This window comes from Narcine bancroftii, chromosome 4 (genome assembly GCF_036971445.1).
Source record: "Narcine bancroftii isolate sNarBan1 chromosome 4, sNarBan1.hap1, whole genome shotgun sequence".
Classification (NCBI taxonomy): domain Eukaryota; kingdom Metazoa; phylum Chordata; class Chondrichthyes; order Torpediniformes; family Narcinidae; genus Narcine; species Narcine bancroftii.
This window is the reverse complement of record NC_091472.1, coordinates 313,987,189-314,007,636: the sequence shown is the minus strand read 5'-3', so window position 1 is coordinate 314,007,636 and position 20,448 is coordinate 313,987,189. Positions and strand designations below refer to the sequence as shown.

At 48.3% G+C, this 20,448-nt stretch overlaps 2 protein-coding genes across 10 annotated transcripts in view; one reads left to right on the top strand and one right to left on the bottom strand.

Moving 5' to 3' along the window:
* The window catches only part of ptprna (protein tyrosine phosphatase receptor type Na), a 200,868-nt gene extending 191,023 nt beyond the window's left edge, over nucleotides 1–9,845 (top strand). For 2 of the 3 annotated variants that reach the window (XM_069935964.1, XM_069935962.1), the window contains exons 21-22: nucleotides 1,345–1,418; nucleotides 9,716–9,845. In XM_069935964.1, the coding sequence (XP_069792065.1) occupies nucleotides 1,345–1,418; nucleotides 9,716–9,829 (188 nt within the window). In that variant the 3' untranslated portion in view covers nucleotides 9,830–9,845. Of the gene's footprint in view, nucleotides 1–1,344; nucleotides 1,419–5,246; nucleotides 7,762–9,715 lie in introns of those variants that run through there. The other variant, XM_069935965.1, reaches the window with a different exon arrangement.
* Nucleotides 1–20,448, bottom strand: part of dnajb2 (DnaJ heat shock protein family (Hsp40) member B2) — a 46,122-nt gene that overhangs the window by 5,088 nt on the left and 20,586 nt on the right. For 2 of the 7 annotated variants that reach the window (XM_069935966.1, XM_069935967.1), the window contains exons 8-9: nucleotides 17,644–17,714; nucleotides 9,807–11,444 (exon numbers count right to left, since the gene is read on the bottom strand). In XM_069935966.1, the coding sequence (XP_069792067.1) occupies nucleotides 11,029–11,444; nucleotides 17,644–17,714 (487 nt within the window). In that variant the 3' untranslated portion in view covers nucleotides 9,807–11,028. Of the gene's footprint in view, nucleotides 1–5,666; nucleotides 6,751–9,806; nucleotides 11,445–17,643; nucleotides 17,715–20,448 lie in introns of those variants that run through there. The other 5 variants (XM_069935971.1, XM_069935972.1, XM_069935968.1 and 2 more) reach the window with 5 other exon arrangements.

The window sequence follows — 20,448 nt, the reverse complement described above, 5'->3', positions numbered from 1 at the left end:
TCCGCTCCCTGGCATGCTTCTCGGCAACGTGCGATCCTTGGCTTAAAGGCTAGAGAGAAATATTATTTATTGAATATTTTATTTCTTATTTGTTAATGCTTCTTATGGAAAGAGTTTAACCAAAACTATTATTAAACATTTATTTTAATAAGAAAAAGTTTAACATTACATATGTTGAGAGAAAACATGCAGATGTTGTTGAAAATTTTCAATAAATATTTAGTTCGGCCCTTGACTTAGTCCAAGTTTTTAATTTTGGCCCTCCGTGAATTTGAGTTTGACACCCCAGCACGGGAACAGGCCCTTCTGGTCCACGAGCCCGTGTTGCCCAATTACACCCAATTTACCTACAAATGGTGGGAAGAAGCAGAAGCCCTTGGAGGAAACCCACGCAGGTACAGGGAGAACGTAAAAAACTCCTTACCAACAGTTTGGGATTGGAACCCTGGTTGCTGGCGCTGTAACAGCGTTGCGCTAATCGCTACACTAACCGTGCAACCATGAATGTGCCCCCTTTAACGGCGACACAGTTGGCGATGCAGTTAGCACAACACCTTTGCTGCACCAGCGATCAGGATTGGTGTTCAAATCCCGCGGTGTCTGTAAGGAGTTTGTACGTTCACCCTGTGTCTGCATGGGTTTTCTCGGGGGAGGGGTTCCGGTTTCCTCCCACCATTCAAAACATTCCGGTTGTAGGTCAATGGGGTGCAAGTTGGGCAGCATGTACTCGTGGGCCGAAATGGCCTTTTACCGTGCTATATGTCTAAATTTTTTAAATATAACAATTAAAAATGTTAACCGTCTCCCCTTTCACCTTTCATCAATGCAAAACTGATTGTGGATGTTGTTGTTCATGCAGGCAGTTTGTTAAATTTATTACATTTGTAAAACTTTTCTGAGTGGTTTAGCATGACGGGAGGGGGAGGGGGGTGTGGCGGTGGTGGTGTGTGGAACCAACCCAAGGGGAAACTTTTTCCACAGAGGGTGGTGGGCATATTGGAACAAGCTGCAAGTCAGAAACAGGGACATTTGTAATGTCGTCCCATTCATGCAATGGAAAGATTAGGACGGATATTAGACCGAATGCAGGTAAATAGGTCTAGCTTGGGTCGACGTGGACGAATTGGGCCAAAGAGCCTGTATCCCTTATCGTGACCCAGGCAACACCAGTCAATGTTCTGTGAGCATTTTTGTTTCCTTTGACCTTATTAATCGAAATGTCAGTACTGAAAGTTCGCTTCACCCCAGGAGTCTGGTCTCACGGGTTACCCAAGATTCAGATTATATTGTATTATAATGTTAATTGTTAATTCCCATCTTTATTACATTTGCTCCATGGTCCAGGTGTGAAGGAGATCGACATTGCCGCTACTCTGGAACACATACGAGACCAAAGGCCTGGAATGGTGTGCACCAAGGTAGGTATTAACTTGCCAGGTTGAGAGTTGCTCCAGAGCTGTGATCAAGATTCAAGATTCCTTTATTGTCATGTAATATTACAGAACATGTAATATTACAAGAAATGGCCTTCTTCCTGTTGTAAGGCAGTTAGGGAATCACCATTAGCACTGCCCGTGCCCCATATAGTACAAGAGAAAGCCATAGAGAGTCCCTTCAGTGTCCGTGAATTCACCTCCAGCGCTTGCGCAGCCGCACAGAGTCCTGTTCGATCTGTCAGCAACTCGATCAAGAGGCCTTCAGCACCCGAGGCCCCTTCGGGAGCCCCTCTTGCCCTCAGCACCTTCTCAAATCCCAGTTCCGATACTTGGTTCCCATGAACCAGTCTGCTCCATCTTCAGATATTAATTTAACATAACATAATAACATAACATAATTTACAGCACGGAAACAGGCCATTCAGCCCTTCTAGTCCGCACCGAACCAAACACCCCTCTCTAGTCCCACCTCCCTGCACAATGCCCATAACCCTCCATCTTCTTCTCATCCATAGACCTGTCCAACCTTTTCTTAAATAATACAATGGACTCCGCCGCCACTATTTCTCCTGGAAGCTCATTCCACACGGCTACCACTCTCTGAGTCAAGAAGTTCCCCCTCATGTTACCTCTAAACCTCTGCCCCTTAATTCTTAACTCATGTCCTCTTGTTTTCATCTTTCCTCCTCTTAACGGAAATAGTCTATCCACATCCACTCTGTCTATCCCTTTCATAATCTTAAATACTTCTATCAAATCCCCTCTCAACCTTCTACGTTCCAAAGAATAAAGACCTAATCTGTCCAATCTCTCCCTATACTCTAGATGCTTAAACCCAGGTAACATTCTGGTAAACCTTCTCTGCATTCTCTCCACTCTGTTTATATCCTTCCTATAATTAGGCGACCAGAACTGCACACAGAACTCCAAATTAGGCCGCACCAACGTCTTCTACAATCTCAACATCACCTCCCAACTCCTATATTCCATGCAATGATTGATAAAGGCCAGCATACTAAAAGCCTTCTTCACCACCCTATTTAGACCAGTGGTTTTCAAACTCTTTCTTTCCACCCACATCCCACCTTAAACAATCCCTTACTAATCACACACCACCGATGGCGTAGGGAATACTTAAAGTGTGTGAAAAAGATTGAGAACCACTGACCTATGGCATCGGGATTACTTAAGGTGGAATGTGAGTGGAAAGAAAGTTTGAAAACCACTGATTACACTGAGGGACAAGTAGGATCCATCATCTTCAACCTTCTCCCTGTTTAGGAGGCTGAATTCCGAGCATTGCCACCAACCCCACTGCCATACCCCAGTCTCCATTGACTCAGATCTTGAAGAAAGGGATCCATATGCCTTTGTCTTCAAGATCACCAATAAATCCTTCTAGCTGACACATAACAATCCACTGAGGGTAAGTGAGATACAAGCTAGGGGACATGGGTTAAGGGTGAAAGGGTTAAAGTTTAGGGGGAACACGGACTGGTGGAACGAGCTGCCAGCTGAAGTGGTGAACGCAGCCTCAATTTTAACACAAGAATTTGGACAAGTGCATGGATGGGAGGGGTACGGAGGGATATGGACTGGATACATGTCAGTGGGGCCAGGAATAATCAACACAGACTAGAAGGGGCGAAGAACCGGTTTAGATGCTGTAATGTTCTCTGACCTTAGGGCTCTACTTAAAATGATGACGATCTTAGATAGGGTGGAAGATGCCCTGCCCACTTTTCCTGGGGCGAATATAGCAAATACCTGAGGACGTCTGTTTAAGGTGAAGGGAGGGAAGTTTAGGGAAGATGTCAGAGGTAAATTTTTTTTACACAGATAGTGGTGGGGGCTAGAGGTGGTGGTGGAGGCTGGTACGCTAGGATCTTAGTCAGGCACTTGAATGCATGTAAAATAGAGGGTTGGGGGTGTGAGGGAGGGAAGGGTTAGATAGTTGTGGAAGAGAAACATGAACATCTGTAGACACCGTGGTTGAAGTATGAACACAAGGCTCAAGAATCTCAGCAGGTTAAACAGTGAACAGTCCCAGGGACTGTGCTCCTCCCCCACCCCTCTCCCCCCTCACTATTTTGGGCACCTGCCTACATTTTCACAGCCTGATGAAGCCAAAATCATTGATTCTGTACCTTTATCTTTGTTATATAAAGGACACTGCTTGATCTGCTGAGTTTCTCCAACATTGTGTTTTGAGATCGTTGTGGAGGTTTTTTTTGTAAGTTTTTGTTTATTGCACCGTGAACCAGATCAATAACAATATCTATGAGTCTTCATCGTTATAATATACACGGTGACAATCCCCCCCCCCCCCCCCCCCACATTGTGGACGTTTACATAGGTAGGTTGGCAAAATATCGTAGGCCGAAGGCCCTGTTCTGTGCTAGAATGTTCTATGTTCACTCCCAATCTTTCCCCCCTCCATTTTAAACCAGTGATCCTTCAAAAGTTCCTTTGACTCTCTTTCTCCTGTTTTTGCAGGAAGCTCATCCCAGATGGTAGAAACTCACTGTGAGAAACAGAACCTTCTACCCTCTCCCTCTAGCCCTCTTGGTTCTTGGTCATCAGTTACTACCTCAGCTCTAGGAAAGAACTTTATCTTCCTCCCGTACTGGACAGGCTAAATCCAACAGCATGGACATAGAATTTTCCTGTTGGGGATACAGTCCCACCTTTATCTGGTTCCACTCTTTCCATCTCTACCCACTCCCACTCTCTCTAACCCATTCACCCTTTCCAGTGATCTGCCCCTCTCTGTCTCTCCACCTCTCCCACCTTTTGGGTGATAACTCCAATACCCCTATCACCTTCTAGGCACTCCAACCCCCCTCCCTTTTGTGCCCTCTTTATATCCTTGATACCATAAGCAGAAATAGGCCATTTAGCCCATCGAATCTGCCCCGCCATTTAATCATGAGCTGATCCATTCTCCCACTCAGCCGCACTGCCCGGCCTTCTCCCCATAACCTTTGATGTTCTGGCTAATCAAATACCTATATATCTCTGCCTTAAATACACGCAATGACCCGGCCTCCACAACCATCTGTGGCAACAAATTCCACAGATTCAACCCCCCCTCTAGCTAAAGAAATTCCTCCGCATCTCTGTTCTAAGCGGACGCCCTTCAATCCTGAAGTTGTGCCCTCCATGGGAAACAGCCTTTCCACATCTGCTCTGTTAAATACTAGCCAAGACCTGTCAAATGCTCCACACAATAACCCTTTCATTCCCGACATCATCCTAGTGAACCTCCTCTGAACCCTCTCCAAAGTCAGCACATCTTTTCTTAAATGAGGAGCCGAAACCGTTCACGATTAAATGAGGTCTCACCAGTGCCTTATAAAGCTTCAACATCACACCCCTGCCCTTATTATTCCTTTTGAAGTGAAGGCCAGCACTGCATTTGCCACTGACTCAACCTGCAAGTTAACCTTCAGGCTATCCTGCACAAGGACTTCCAGATCTCTTTGCATCTGGACATTTTCAGTTTTCTCTGCATTTTAAAAAAAAGTCTGCCAACTTGAGTCTTGATGAAAGGTCCCGACCCAGAACAGTGACTGACCATCTCTCTCTGTGGATGCTGCCTGACCTGCGGAGACCCTCCAACTCATCTTTGTCTGCAGAACTTTGTTGGCTTGTTTTTAGTGTCCCCCCCTTCCACAGTCTCACCACCCTTGTCACACTGTCCAAACTGTAAGATATTCAGAGGGAGTCTGAAAAATAAACTGAGAATAAAGCCAGGCAGAGAAAATGTGCTTGACTCTCTAACGAGGCCACTCTTTTGTTTTGGCGCAGGACCAGTTTGAATTCGCCTTGACCGCTGTGGCGGAGGAGGTCAATGCCATCCTGAAGGCACTACCCCAGTGACCCACTCAACTGGACGTGATCCACCAATCACTGCTGCTGCTTTGCCCTCCATTGTTCCCCCCACCTCACCGTCGCACAGCTTGTACCTCGCTCGTGTCCTCCGCTCTGTCTCGTGTCTCCCTGCGGAAACGCCAGCACGCAGTGCAGTACCTTCCCTGTGAAGGGGGGTCCTTCCTCGAGCAGAGAGGGCTGAAGGGTGCTCCCTGCTAGTCCTGAGTCAGACTCTCTGCCGGCTCTTAATCCACAGGCTATCTCCCGGCGGGACTTCAGAGACGGCCCCTGATTACTGCAACAACCCCCCCCCCCCCCACTCTCCGCCACTTGTGAGCAGAAATGAACAGACCTGACTATAGCACTTTGCTGAGCTTTATGTCTGTCAGTGTGGGGGGGGGGAATGCGCGCAGCCCAGAGCATCTGCAACATCAGAAACAGGGGAGAGTAAAACTGGCGATCAATACTGAGAGGTATCTCCCAAAGGAATTGAACGGAGGTAAAAGGAGCAAGGAATCTGGGCAGTGCAGTGGCTGAGTTATTACAATTGCTTCTCTGCATCAGGAACCAGGTTTGATCCTGATCTCAGCTCATCTGCGGGGAAGTTCCGTCTTCTATGAGCTTGTAGGCTCCCTCCCGCTTTCCAAAGACCCGTTGGTAGGTGAACTATCTGTAAAATGCTCCCCAGTGTAGGTCGATGAGAAAAAGAATTGAAAGCGGGAGATTTGAGCATGTGAAAGAAAGAGAGGAAAAATAAGTTGCAAGGGTAAAGACTGAACAGGGAGAATGGGACCGATGGGATTGCTCGCATGGGAGCCACCGTAGGACTGAATGGCCTCGTGTATCATTACACATTATTGCAGCGTCAGCGACCCGGGTTCAAATTCGGAGTTGACTGTAAGGAGTTTGTACGTTCTCCCTGTGACCTGCGAGGGTTTTCCCTGGGTACTCCAGGTTTCTTCCCGTCCTTGAAAATATATGGGGTTTGTAGGTTAATGGAGGAATTGGGGTGGCACGAAGTCAAGAACTGGAAGGGCCTGTTACCACGCTGTGTGGATGTCTAAATCAAACAGAGCAATTAATTTAAAAAAAAACACCCAAGAGCAAGTCAGATTCAGCCAGTCAGGTAGCATCTGTGGAGTGAGGAAAATAGATAACATTTCAGGTCGATGGATTTTCACCAGTTCTGCCCACACTGTCTCCTTCCTCAGACCTCATCTCTCTCCATGGATGAACTGCTGTGTCCACCATCTTCTGCCTCCTGCTGCAGATGTTCAGCAATCTGGAGTTTTCAGATTTTTGTAACGTTTTTGGGCGCTGCATGCCAATTCCCTCAGGTTGGGTGAGAAGGCGAAATTAACGTCAACCCTGGCCTTCAAACGCAGAGCGAGGTTGTTTCTCGATGTGAGATCAATCTCACAGCCCAGTGCCATCGGGGAAACTGAAATGAAACCGGCCCCATCTGTTACTCCCTGACTGACTGGTCTGCAAATACCAGTTTATTTCAGTAGTAGTTTTCTTTGATTCAGGATGGAGCCTGCGCAACCAGTCTCATTGCTAGGATTGTCGCTTGGTATTAAACACCAACGAAATTGGGTTATTTTAGTTAATTTACTTTTAAACACAAATTATTGAACACACACGCTGAATCTTTATAGGACCAGAGAATTACAGGAGCTTGTCACATTAAACAGTTCCAGCACAATTCACCATGGGGAGAATTTCAATGTCCAATCACTCTCTCTCACACACATTCTCGTTCTCTCACACACTCTCTCGTTCTCTCACACTCACTCACACACATTCTCTCGTTCTCTCATTCATTCTCACACATTCTCGCGCTCACACATTCTCTTGTTCTCACACATTCATTCTCACATTCTCTCGTTCACATTCTCGCTCTCTCACATTCTCTCATTTTCTCACACACTCTCGCTCTCTCTCACATTCTCTCATTTTCTCACACATTCTCTCGTTCTCTCACATTCTCATTCTCTTACACACATTCTCACTCTCACACTCTCGTTCTCACACCTCTCTTTCACTCTCACACATTCTTTCACTCACATTCTCGTTCTCTCTTTCACACATTCTCTCTCTCTCTCTTCACCCCACCCCCCCAAAACTTCCTTTCTCCACCCCTCCCTCTCCTTTGGTCTCTCCCTCGCACAGATCCAGCAACCTCCAACAATGGTCTCCCTCCTTGACCTGGAATGATTGCACTTTTGAGCAAAGGCAATGTGGGAAGTCACCGGCTGTCTGGATCCTGGGCTTGGCATGGTACAGTGGGAGGGCGGGGGTGATGGAATGAGGACCGTGCGTGCTTTCCAAATTGGGTGTTGCAACGAACAGGCATCCGATGAGTTTCAGTACTCCCCAGTTAAAGTTGAGATAGAAACCCAAGCCCGTGAGACTAACGTGTTGCTCTGTGTGTGTGTGTGGGGTGGGGGGGGGGGGGGGAGTCGTATAAATAACCTGCTGCTTCGTGATGTCGCCAACTAGTGGTCAAACCATCTCATTACAAACCTTTAGAGAAAATTTCTAAACAATGAATTAAATTTTGTATTTTGATGTGAATAAAGTTGTTTGTGAGGTCTGTGCAAATTGCAGATGAAAAGCTCCTGTGTCTTCCCGGGGTCCTATTTTTTTCTCGTTAGAACATCAGAAATAGAAGCAGGAGTCGGCCGTCTGACCTAACAAGCCACTCAATGAGATCACGGCTGAGTTGGCCGCGGACTCAGCTTCATTAGTGTGAAGTGATGCATTTTTGGCAGGATTCTTAACAGTGTGGTGGAACAGAGGGATGTTGGGGTCCAAATCCAAAGCTTTCTCAAGGTTGCCACGCAGGTTGATAGGGTAGTTAAGAAGGTTTATAGTACGATGGCCTTCATTAGTCGAGGGATTGAGTTCAAGAGCCGCAAGGTGATGTTGCAGCTCTATAGATCTCTGGTGAGACCACACTTGGAGTATTCCGCTCAGTTCTGGTCACCTCATTGCAGGAAGGATGTAGAAGCTATGGAAAGGGTGTGGAGGAGATTCACCAGGACGTTGTCTGGATTGGAGAATATGTCTTGTGAGGCAACTTTCTCTTTGGACCGAAAAAGTCCGAGACGTGACTTAATAGAGGTCTCGGAGATTAAGAGAGGCATAGATAGGGAGGTCAGCTAGCACCTTATTCCTGGGGGTGAGAGTAGCAAATACCAGAGGACATCTGTTTAAAGTGAGGGGAGGAAAGTTTAAGGGAGACATTAGGGATGTTTTTTTTTACACTGAGAGTGGTGGGAGCCTGGAATGAATGGCATGGGGTGGTGGTGGAGGCTGGTACAACAGGGACATATACTCTTAGAAGGGAAATGGATGCAGGAAAATTAGAGGGTTGTGGGTGTGAGGGAGGGAAGATTTAGTTTGTTGAGTAGTTTTATAGGTTGGCACAACATTGTGGGCCGAAGGGCCAGTACTGTGCTGTAATGTTCTTACCTGCCTGTTCCCCTTAACCCTTCAATCCCCTATTGAAAATCTATCTGTGTCTTAAATACATTGAATGAGGCAACAGGCTGCCTCCTTGGGCAAATAATTTCACGGACTCAGCACTCCTTGGGAGAAGTTCCTCCATCGCCAACATCCCATTTACGTTTTGATTACCCGTTGCCCCTGAAATGAAGAACTCGCTCATCCTAAGCAGGAGAGAGGACTCTTCAAAGAGGAAGCAGGTGGGGTCCCTTTACAGGCAGGTAGGCTGTAGTGGGGTGACATAGGGATCAGGGAGGTGGCTTTGGTTCTTCACATCTCAGTAACTTCAAGGCATGAGGAAATGCACTGCAGGTAAATTTCAATACATTAACAACTAGAACATCAAGTTTCAAGGTGGTTAACGAGTCTGCAAAGGGTCAGAACCAGGTTACATTGATGGGCAATGACAACACAGAAACGCCGGAGCAAATCAGCTGGTCTTGGAGCATCCACAGGAGGTACAGTTAGATCACGGACGTTTCGGGCCTGAGCCCTTCGTCAAGGGTATGATGCAGGTGCCCGAATAAAAAGGCTGAGGAGGAGGGAAGAAGGGGCAGGAGCACAGGCCAACAGGCAAATGGCCATAATTGGACTTGGGCAAGAGAGGAAAAGTGAGAAGTGGAGGGAGGGAGGAAAGGAGACTTGGGGAGAGACTGGGGGAGGGGGTGTGGGGTGGAGGATAACAGAAACTGGAGAAGCCACTGTTAATGCCACCCAGTTGGAGGGAGCCCAGACCAGACGGAAGTTGAGGTGTTGTTCCTCCAATTTGCAGGTGGTCTGGCAGTGCATGAACGGACATGTCAGCAAGGGAATGGGACAGGAATTGAAATGGGTTATTTTGTTTTTGTTAAATTAAAAGAAGCATAACCATAAATGTAATATTCTACTGTTCTTAGAGCTCAACAAGATGTAATCTCCAACAATGCAGGAATGGTGAGCTGAGAAAAATCTCAAGATATACCATCACAAAGCAACAAAGACAAAATGTTCAGAACATGAAACTTCATTAAACAGTCAATAAGTGTACACATGGTGTACTTCAATTTGTCCAAATAATTTCAAACATTCAAGGGACTCTGCTAGACGTTCCCAGTTAAAGTGCTCCTGTGTAAAATGCAGATGGAGGAACAACATTTTAATGTGTTATAACACTGATCAGACAACCATTGCCAGCACATGTTCCCACATGGACCTCAGCTGTGCTCATTTCCACACTTGCTTTCCAATCCTAGAAATGGGGAGCGAAGGTTTCGGCGAGTCCCAGAGGAAGAAAGAAGCGACATGGTTACACGCAAGCCCCAGACAGTGGCACAGCAGTATAGTGAATAAGGGGCACATTAAATTTTAAATAAAACATTCATGACGGAGGAGATTAAGGCATTACCTGCTGGAAAGTACCGGCAGCTAGTCAGCCAGAATAAGCCTGGAATTCTGCATCTGATAGAGAGGAAAGAGGGAGAGAGAGCGAGAGAAAGCTGTGGTTTGAAGTGCAACACACAAGGCTGTGCATTCTGTGCTTAAATATTTGGCCTCAACAATTTGTCACGTAGCCAAGGCAGTGTCAGTTAATCATATAGCAGAGAACAATTCACACCGCGTGATCCAAAAGCCTCAGGCCTGATCCAGATAAGGATCCAACTAAACTGTAAAACTCTCCCTGAGCATGTTAGATACAGTAAAACCTACTCCACATTGTCCCATCCTACAGCAGGAACAGTATAGATTAGATACAGAGTAAAGTTTCCATTACATTATCTTATCAAATACTCCCAGGGCAGGGACCATCTGGGTTACAGCAGGGACGGTGCAGGGAAGGAAGAGCAGGATTTCGATACCAGGGACACCCTCCCCTCCCTTATTCTACCCACGAGGGGTACTCTGCCCCCCGGACATCCAGCACAACATCACCCTTAGACATGATGGATTGAATTCTTCTGCACTACATGTGTGTTATAACTTTGAAAATCCAGCTGAAAGCCTCCTTGCTGCAATTCGGTCAAGGAGAGCATAAATCCATGACAAACCAACCCCAAGGTGGGGGTGGGGGGAGGAATGGGTGGAAGCAGCAAAGGCCCACTCACTTCAGGTAGAGATATTCTTTAGCTAGCTCCTTTGCAAGCAGAACATTGGCACCGTGAGTGCTGGCTGGGAGCAGGAGGAATTGGAGGGAGATGGGGGTTGAGGGTTGAAGGAGTTAACACGAGCTGTGTCAGTTGATGAGACACTTCCACCGATTCTTCTTCTCTGTCTCCCCTTTGGCAGAGGACCCAGGCACCTCGGACATGCCCCTTTGACTCGTGGCACCTACAGTCTGGCTTTTGCCCCTGGGGCTGCCCTCTGTTCCCAGGGGGGCACGTCCCGGGCGCGCTCTCCCTGCCTCTGCTGCCACGCAGGCCCTTCCTCCTCCCCCCCGCCCTCTGCCCCCACCTGCTCCTCGTCCCTGGCCTTCCATCTCGGACAGGCTGTAGGCCATCGCCAGCTGCAGGTCCTCATCGTCCTCGTCCTCCTCCACGAAACCGTAGCTTGGCGGCAGGTGAGCGGACGGCTGGGATGGTGCAGGCTCACCCGCAGGCTGCTGCTCCCTCCGACTCAGTTCCAGAGCAAGGGCGAGCTGGTCCTCCAAACCTGGACGGGATGGACCGACAGTCAACAGTTAGTGTAAGGGGGAGGGGACACAGGTGGCGCAACAGTGTTACAGCTCCATCGAGTCGCGTCCGCTGCCATTCCATCGTGAGCTGATCCATTCCCCCACTCCCGCCTTCTTCCCATGACCTTTGATACCCTGACTATTCAGATACCCATCAATCTCTGCCTTACATACACTCAACGACCTGGCCTCCAAAGCTGCAAACAGAGGTTTACCGCTCTCTGGCTAAAGAAATTCCTCTGCACCCCTTCAATTCAGATGCCAGCAGCACAGCCTGATTCGGGGACACTCTGCCCACTGAGGCCAAGCTAGCCCTATGTTCAATTCTGGGACTGTATTTGCTGGAATTCAGAAACTTAGATTTTTTTTCTCCAAAATTAGATTTTAAAATAGACGCTTAGAGAAGGGGTTAGCGCCACGCTATTACAGTGCCGGCGACCGGGGTTTGAATCCCATGCTGTCTGTGCCTGCTCGAGTTTCCTTGGTGGAAGCAGGCAAGTTGTTTTCACTGAGAGGTGAGACTAGAACAGGGAGACATAACCTCAAAATTCGGGGAGTAGATTTGAGACAGTGATGAGGAGGAATACCTTCTCCTGTAGATCTGTGGAGTTCTCTGCCCAGGAAAGTAGTAGAGGTTGCCTCGAGATGAAGAGTCGGAGAATAAGGGGAACCGGTGGGTAAGTGGAGCGGAATCAGCCGTGACCCTATTACATGGTGGGGCAGGTTCGACGGGCCACGTGGCTGACTCCCGCTCACTCTTCTTCTGTCACGCACAGACCAACAATATCCCTATCGTATCCACGGCCACTCTGTAAAGTCCGGCCTGCCTTCCCAAACGTTGCACCTGAATCCTGATGTGTCTGGGCCATCATTTGAGATGTTTGGCTGTTGAACTGGGAGGGGGGGGGGGCAGAATGAAGAGAATTTAAATTCTTCTGAATGAATGATGGAGGCAGATTTGTCAAGAACCTTCCAAAAGGAAACTGGAGAAATACTCAAAAAAGGGAGAGAAAATAGCAGGGCTTTGGGGGAAGAGGGAAAGACAATCCAATCAGCTGGTTCCCACCATGCATAATGGGCTCCCTCTACAGTGTATCCTTTCTGAATAAACCCTCAGTGACGAAGCAGGTTGGTGCTCGTGGGCCAGGTCTCCACGTTTTGGGAGAACACACACCGAGATGCTGGAGGAACTCAGCTGTTCTTGCAGCGTCCACAGGAGGCAAAGATAGAACGCCCACGTTTCGGTCCTGAGCCCTTCTTCAAGGGATAAACAAAGAGAAAGCAAAACACAGGAACTCTCAGAATAGAGGCAGTGCTGGCTGGGGAGGGGGGTGCTCTGTGTGTAAGGAGACAGAGGGAAAAGGGAAACAGAGCTTGGGGAAGGCGATGGGTGGGGGAGGGGAGGCGATGGGTCGGGGGGGGAGTTGATGTTAACGCCACCCATTTGGAGGGTGCTCAGATGGAAGATGAGGTGCTGTTCCCCCCCCCCCCCCAGACAGAAGATGAGGAGACACCAGACCCTTTTTACCACTAGTGGAACATGCATCTTAATTCTCGGCAAGTCAGGTCACCTTCCTTCATTGCGACAGAGCCTAAAAGGAGAGGCTCCGGAGATCAGGACGGCTAGAAGGTGGTCACAGGAGGCTGAAGAAGTTTCAAGACTTCCTCGTGTCAGCAGACTGGGCAGTGTTCAAGGACTCAGCTGAGGATCTGAACAATTACGCCAGGACTATCAAAGACTTATCAAAACAGCTGTAGATGAGTGTGTCCCCACCAAATTCTTTAGGGTTTTCCACAACCAGAAGCCCTGGATGAACAATGAAATCCAGAACCTGCTGAGAGCCAGATCACAGGCATTTAAGTCCAGAGACCCAGATCAGTACAGCTGGAGCAGGTATGGCCTGCGAAAAGCCATCTTCTGGGCGAAGGGGAGAGTCTGTATGAAAGTGGAAACAAGGGACACCCGACAGCTGTGGCAGGGCCTACATGCCTGCTACAAAACCAAATCTGGTGCAGTAGTAGGTGGCAAAGCTTCACTCCCAGAGGAACTCAACGCCTGATTTGACAACAACAACAGCAAAGAACCTCCTCTCCGGACCCCCAGGTCCCTGATGATCCCAACTGAGGATGACATGTGTGCTGCCTTCAGGAGACTGAATCCAAGGAAAGCATCCGGCCCAGACGGAGTAACTGTCCTAGTATTAAAAATTTGTGCTGACCAACTTACCAATGTATTCACGGATATCTTCAATACCTCACTCCAGCAGGGCATTTCAAACAGGCGTCAATCAAGAGGAGTGTAATAACTTGCCTTAACGACCATCGACCAGTCGCACTTACATCCACAGTGATGAAGTGTTTTGAAAGGCTGGTGTTGAAGCCTATCAGCTCCTGTCTGAATGATGACGTGGATACGTTCCAGTTCGCCTATTGTAGCCACAGATGCATCTCACTGGCTCTACACTGGTCCTCATTGAGCCGGCGATTGCACAACGTTCAACTCATTCACGTCTCCACAGCAAAGGAAACAGTCTGTGACCACACGCAACAGGATCTGATCTGCAGTAAGGCACGGACTGATCCGTGGCTGGTAGCATTTGTGCCACTGAAATATCAAAGACCATTACCAACAAGGGAATGGGTCAGTTAAGAATGGCACAGTTAGTGCAAACCTATTACAGTCTCAGCAACCCGAGTTCCAATCTGGCGCTGTCTGCAAGGGATTTTACGTTCTCCCTGTGACCTGTGTGGGATTCCTCCGGCCCTTCAAAAACATAGAGGTTGTAGGTTAATTGGGGCAGCACAGGATTGTGGACCAGAGGACCAGTTACCGTGCTGTATGTCTAAATTTAAATTTAGTGCAATGCTATTACAAGTTTCAAGAATCCTTTTATTGTCATGTAATATTACATTAAAAATGTAACATATATGATAATACTTCTACCTCTCGTGAGGCAAAGAGTCGCCATTAGTGTCGCCCAGCACCCCTTACAGTTCGAGAGAAAGAGAAGCAAAAGAGAGTCCCTTCAGAGTCACTGAGTGTCCGTGGATTCGCCTCCCGCAGCCGCAGAGTCCTGTTCGATCCGTCAGCCGCACAAGCTTCAGATCCAAACGTCCCACACGATCAGCAAGTCTTTGGCGCCCCGAGGCCCTTCTTGCCTTCAGCGCCCCTCTCGAATCCCAGATCTGATACCTGGTTCCCACGAGCCAGTCTCCAGCGGCCCTCAGCCCATGCGGGTCCCTGATTGCAAGCTGCCCGCGGCCTGTGTGGGTCCCTCAGCAGCTGAGCCCCTCGCTGGTTCACCTGCATGCTCACCTTCCCTGTAGGCTCTCCTCCTTTGATTCTCGAGACGGTTAATGTTCTCCCCGTTTCTGGTGCTCCTCCCCGGACGGAGTCTGTAACCCTTCGCGACCACAGGCAAGCACAATCACTGCCATCTTGGGCACAGACCTCCGGGGTTGCAGGAATTTTAAAGATACGATTGGCTCCTTAACAGGCTGCTTAGACTGTACAGAGCCGCTGGCGTTAGGACCAGCTGCTTGAACCCTTCAGAGCAGCACCGTGTCTCTGCTCCTTGCACTCCGTAGTCCACTCCGGCAACAGTGCTACCTTTTCATCAACTCCGGCAATGCCACCATTTAAAAATTCTTTACAGCGCCAGTGATCCCGGTTTGAGTCCACTGCTGACTATCAGGAATTTGTCCTGTGGGGGTTTCCTCCCGCACTCCAAGGATGTGGGTTAGTAGGTTAACTGGTCAAGTGGGTGAATTTGGGCAGTGCGACCCCATGGGCCGGAAGGGCGAATAAAAGGAAATGCCTAATACTTACCTTGGATATTTAACAGCATTGCAGAGGGTGAGCCTGCAGAACTAAACATGCTGCAACCTCCAGGTGTCTATAAATGGGCAAGCCACATACTGTCAGCAACGGATCCAAGTCTTTCCACAGCCCATAAGGTAGGAGCAAGATGGAATATTCTCCACTTGGCTGAACGAGCGCAGTTCAACACAGTGTAGACCAAAGGAACCCGGCTTCGGAATACCGCATCCACCGCCCTGACCCTCTGTCTGAGAGGGAGACACATGGTAATGTCGTCTTCTGCTGGCTCCATGCCAAATTGCTCCGGTCTCCATCTTCACCAATTATAAATCCTCGAGCTCCCACCAGGCAGCCCCGCCAAACCTCATGGACGGCAGAAGTCCAAGTAACCCTTTGAAAACTAAGGCTTTTGTGGAATCTTAAGGCTGTAAGACATACAGTAGGAGCAGAAATAGGCTATTCAGCCCATCGAGTCTATCCCATCATTTAATCATGAGCTGATCCATTTTCCCACTCAGCCCCACTGCCCGACCTTCTCCCCATAACCTCTGACACCCTAGCTCATCAATCACCCATCTTGCCGTGCACACTTTTTCTCCTGCGTTGCCGAAGGGCGCGCACATCAAACAAAACTCCACGGGCCTGGAAAATGTGACCGCAACTCGAGAATGGTGCTGTCTAAATTCAAGTCGCTTGGTTTCTTGTAGGAATTCACAACGGGCAGCAGAACCTTGCCTTGCTAATTAATGTGGCAGTACAGTGGCCAAGGTACCAAATTAGCAGCCAGTATTCTGGACCAGTGACACACACCCAAGTTTCAATCCCTGCAGCTGAATTCAGGAATTGAATAGCTGGGAAGCTATAGAAAAAGAACCTCGTCTTCGTCACTATAACTAAAAATAACACATTCCCATCTAGCTTATTCCAGCTCTTCGTGAAGAGAAATCAGGCAAAGACAACGGATTTCTGTGCAGAATCCCATCTGGTGCCAGTGGCTTCAGTAGAAAAGATCCAATGCTCAATGCAAGTGCGCACGGGTTGGCGTGACGCTATTACATCACTGGCGACCCAGATTCAAATGCGGCACACTGGAAGGAGCTTGTACGTGACCTGCATGGGTTTCCTTCAGGTGCTCTGGTTTCCTCCAAAGTTCCAAAGATGAATGGGGCTAGTAGGTTAGTTGGTCACGTGGGCGTCATAATGCATGGGCCGGAAGGGCCTGTTACTGTACTGTATGAGCAAATTTAGATGTAAAGTACATTGCAAACCCCAATCCTCGGGCAACCGAGTGACCAACTCAAACAACTAAAGAGGGGCTTGACAGTGAAGGTGATCGAACAGTTGAGATTCTTCCCGATCCCCAGTGATATGGTCCTACTCCAGACCGTTCCAGCAAAGAAGCGGAAACAGGATGAAACATAAATGTCTGCAGACGGTGTGATTGTAGTAAAAACAAACCGAAATGTAGGAGGAACTCAGCCAGTCTCGCAGCGTCCATAGGAGACAAAGATATATTACCGACATTTCGAGCTTGAGCCCTTCTTCAAGGAACAACCTAAGAGGACATTTTCTCCAAAACTATTTGGAGCATCGCGTTCAGTGTTGGTCGCCGTGCTGCAGGGAAGATGTCGTTGGGGATCTGGAGAGGGTGCAGAGGAGACTGACGAGGATGTTGCCGGGATTCGGGGGCCTGAGCTACAGGGAGAGGTGGAGCCGGCCGGGGCTTTATTCCTTGGAGCGCAGGAGGATGAGGGGAGATCCCACGGGGGTGGTCGAGATCATGAGAGGATTAGATCAGCTGAACGCAGAGAGTCTTTTGCCCAGAGTAGGGGATCTATAACCAGAGGGCATGGGTTTAAGGTGGGGGGGGGAGGGAGAGAATTAACAAGAACCTGAGGGATTTTTTTTACATGGAGGTGGGTGTATGGAACGGGCTGCAGGAGGAGGTGGTTGAGGCAGGTGCTAGTACAATGTTTAAGAAAAAAATTGGATGGATACATGTACAGGATGGGTTTAAAGGGAATCTGGGATGAGTGGGCATTTTGGTCAGCATGGGCAGGATGGGCCTGTTTCCACTGTAACTAGCTATCTACTGAGAATAAACAAGAGTCGGGGAAAGGGGTAGTGGGAAGGGGGGGGGGGGTGCAAGGGAATGTGTATCTTTATTTCCACAATATAATTATTCCACATTCTTCCATATACTATCTCTAATCAAAGCTCCTAGTCGCTGGGGTGTTCCATGCCTTCAGTCCCGCTGCTGCTCGCTCCCCACTCATCTCTTCCCCAAGATTCCCCGCTGTTGCCGTTGAGCTGACCTCAAGCCGACTAGTCTCTCGTGAGTCTCCCATCTCTCTTACCATTCACTCGAACTGATTTCAGCTGCCCATCTTCTTCAATTTCCACCCTCTCTTCACCATTCTCCACAATCCTGAGGAGGGGAAACACACACAGGTTATGTTCTGTGCATTAAGAGGAAAACAAACACTTAACAAGAAGAGAGACAACACACAGTTAGATGCAATCTTACGCCTCCCCTACCCTATCCTCCCAAATAGATTCAGGGTGAAATGTAAAGCGCAACAATGCTGGAGAAATTCAGCAGGTCACACAGCATCCATAGGAAGTGAAGGACAGTCAACGTTCCAGACCTGACCCCTTCCAAAGCAGTATTGGAAATCAGCCCAAATAAATCGATTGGGGAGGGGAGGTGGTTAAAAGGGGGGAGATCAGGCTAATGTGTCAGAGGTAATAGATGTACAGGTGAGAGGGTTGAAGAGAAAAAAAGCTGAGGTCATGGGGGGAGGAGCAAGGGCAGAGGGCTAAGAAAGATGGCTCTGAGAGGAGATGGGAAGGAGAGGGATAGGGAAAGAGAAAGACCGAGGGAAGGGGTTGACAGAAAGTAGAGACTCATACTGATGTCCGGTTGGAGACTGCTGGGATGGAATACAAGGTGTTGGTTCTCCAAATTTGCGGGTGGCCTCAACCTGGCATGTCAGTGTGGGAATGGGACGTGGAATTAAAATGGTGGCCACTGGCAGGTCCTTGCCTTTACAACGGACAGAGCAAAGGCACTCAATGAAACAATCTCCCAGTCTGCGTCTAGACTCTCTGATGTAGAGGAGACTGGATGCAGATGACCCCTGCAGATTCACAAGCGAAGGTTTGCTTCTCTTGGAAGGACTTGTTCGGGTCCCAAATGGTGGTGAGGGAGGACGTGTGGGTGCAAGTGGAGCATCTCCTGCGGTCACAGGGGTAGGTGCCAAGGCTGCGATTAGTGGGAAGGGAATGGGTGGACACATAGGAATTGCAGAGGGAGTGGTCCCTACAGAAAGCAGAAAGGTGAGGTCGCAGGTACACACAGCAAGGGTTAGATGCAAAATAAATCTCTGCCACCAAACTGTCCCATCAAATAATCCCAGGGCAGGAACAACATGGATTATATACAGCATGGGTTATATATAGAGTACTCTGAGTTAGAAAATTGCGGGTTCAATCTTTATTCTGGGTTCAGGAGGCATGTAATGTATCCCAATACAGAGAAAAGGATCGAAGGTCAATCCACGGGACTATGAGTAGCAGAGAGGATCACTGGAGTCTCCCTCCCTCCCCCATCCACATGATCAACCGGGATCACTGTCTGAAGAGGGCGCAGAAAATCAGTGAGGACCCCTTCCACCCCGCACACAGCATTTTCCAGCTGCTCCCGTCGGGGAAGAGATCCAGGAGGATCAGAGCCAGCCCCACCAGGCTGAGGAGCAGCTTCTTCCCATGGGCTCTGAGAATGCGGAACGACCAAAGCAACTGCTTGCACTGACCCTCTGAGACTCTCACATTCATGAAACAATGTTGATTTCTAGATGAAATACTTGTTCTGCATATGCACTGTTTGTCTGTCTGTGTGTTATGTTCAGTTGTGTGTCTGCATGTGTTGCACTGAGGACCGGAGAACACTGTTTCCTCGGGCTGTACTTGTGCAATCAGATGACAATACACTCGACTCCTCTGCAGTACTGAGGAGGTGCTGCACTGTCAGTACAAACCTTCATATCCAGACTGCATGCCGAACCTGCCCTCCCTCCCACGTGGACGAGGAGGATTCTATGGGCCCTGGTTTAGAAGATCTGTTCCTTCATGTGCTTCAGTCAACATTTTTCCAGCATTAAAACTGAACATTGGAACAATGCATTGCCTTTGTGAGATCTTGCCATGCACAACTTTTCTGCTGAGTGGATGCCAACGTGAAAACAAAAAAAAATTCCCCGGAAATTGCATCCATAAATTATGAAAGGTGTTATCTAAATGCAACTTCATTTATTTCAAGGAAACTAAGGACAAAAGATGAGAGCTGATTTTATAATAGAGGTATACAAGATTATGAGAGGCCTGGAAAGGGTGGACAGCCAGCGCCTTTTCCCCAGGGTGACAAAAATAAACACCATAGAACATGGGCGGCTCACTATGTTGTTACAGTACCAGTGACACAGGATCGAATCCGGCAAGGAGTTTGTTCTGTAATGGATCTATTAATCCTTTGTTTAATGTTAAAACTATATTTTTTTTTTAAAATCGAGATATGGGTTAATAAGTTAGTTTTGGGTGGTCATGGAAACAAAAATCCCCTTTTCCACTGGCATCCTTTCCCAGGAATTAACTGGGACAGGGTCCAGTGGAAAAGGAAAACTGTCCGAAGGCCGGCGTGAAATGACGTCATTTCACGCCGGGGATTTACAGCCACTACCACGTATCCCCAACAGTTGCTGACGTGCTGATCAAACCAGTGGAAAAGGGTCAGCAGAAAGTCGCCCATTTCCAGTTGAAAGTAGAACTCCCCGATCCCCAGGGATGAGTGTGTTTCAGTGGAAAAGCAATGAGTGTCCCAGTTAAGGGTGGCCCAGTGGAAACGGCATAAGGGGCTTCCTATTGGACGCTGCACGACCAATTAACTGGGATGCCAGTGGAAAAGGAGCTGGAGACCACACATTAGCATTTCAACAGATACACATGGTTCTTTGCAGCTGGTAGATTCAGCATTATCAAATGCATTTGCATTTTAAACACTAGGGGTTTACAAACTGAGGCTGCTCAGGACCTGTATTTCCTTGGTGGTCTGCAAAGGCATTCACTTCTTTAATATTTCAGTAGCAGCTCTTGAAATAACTTCT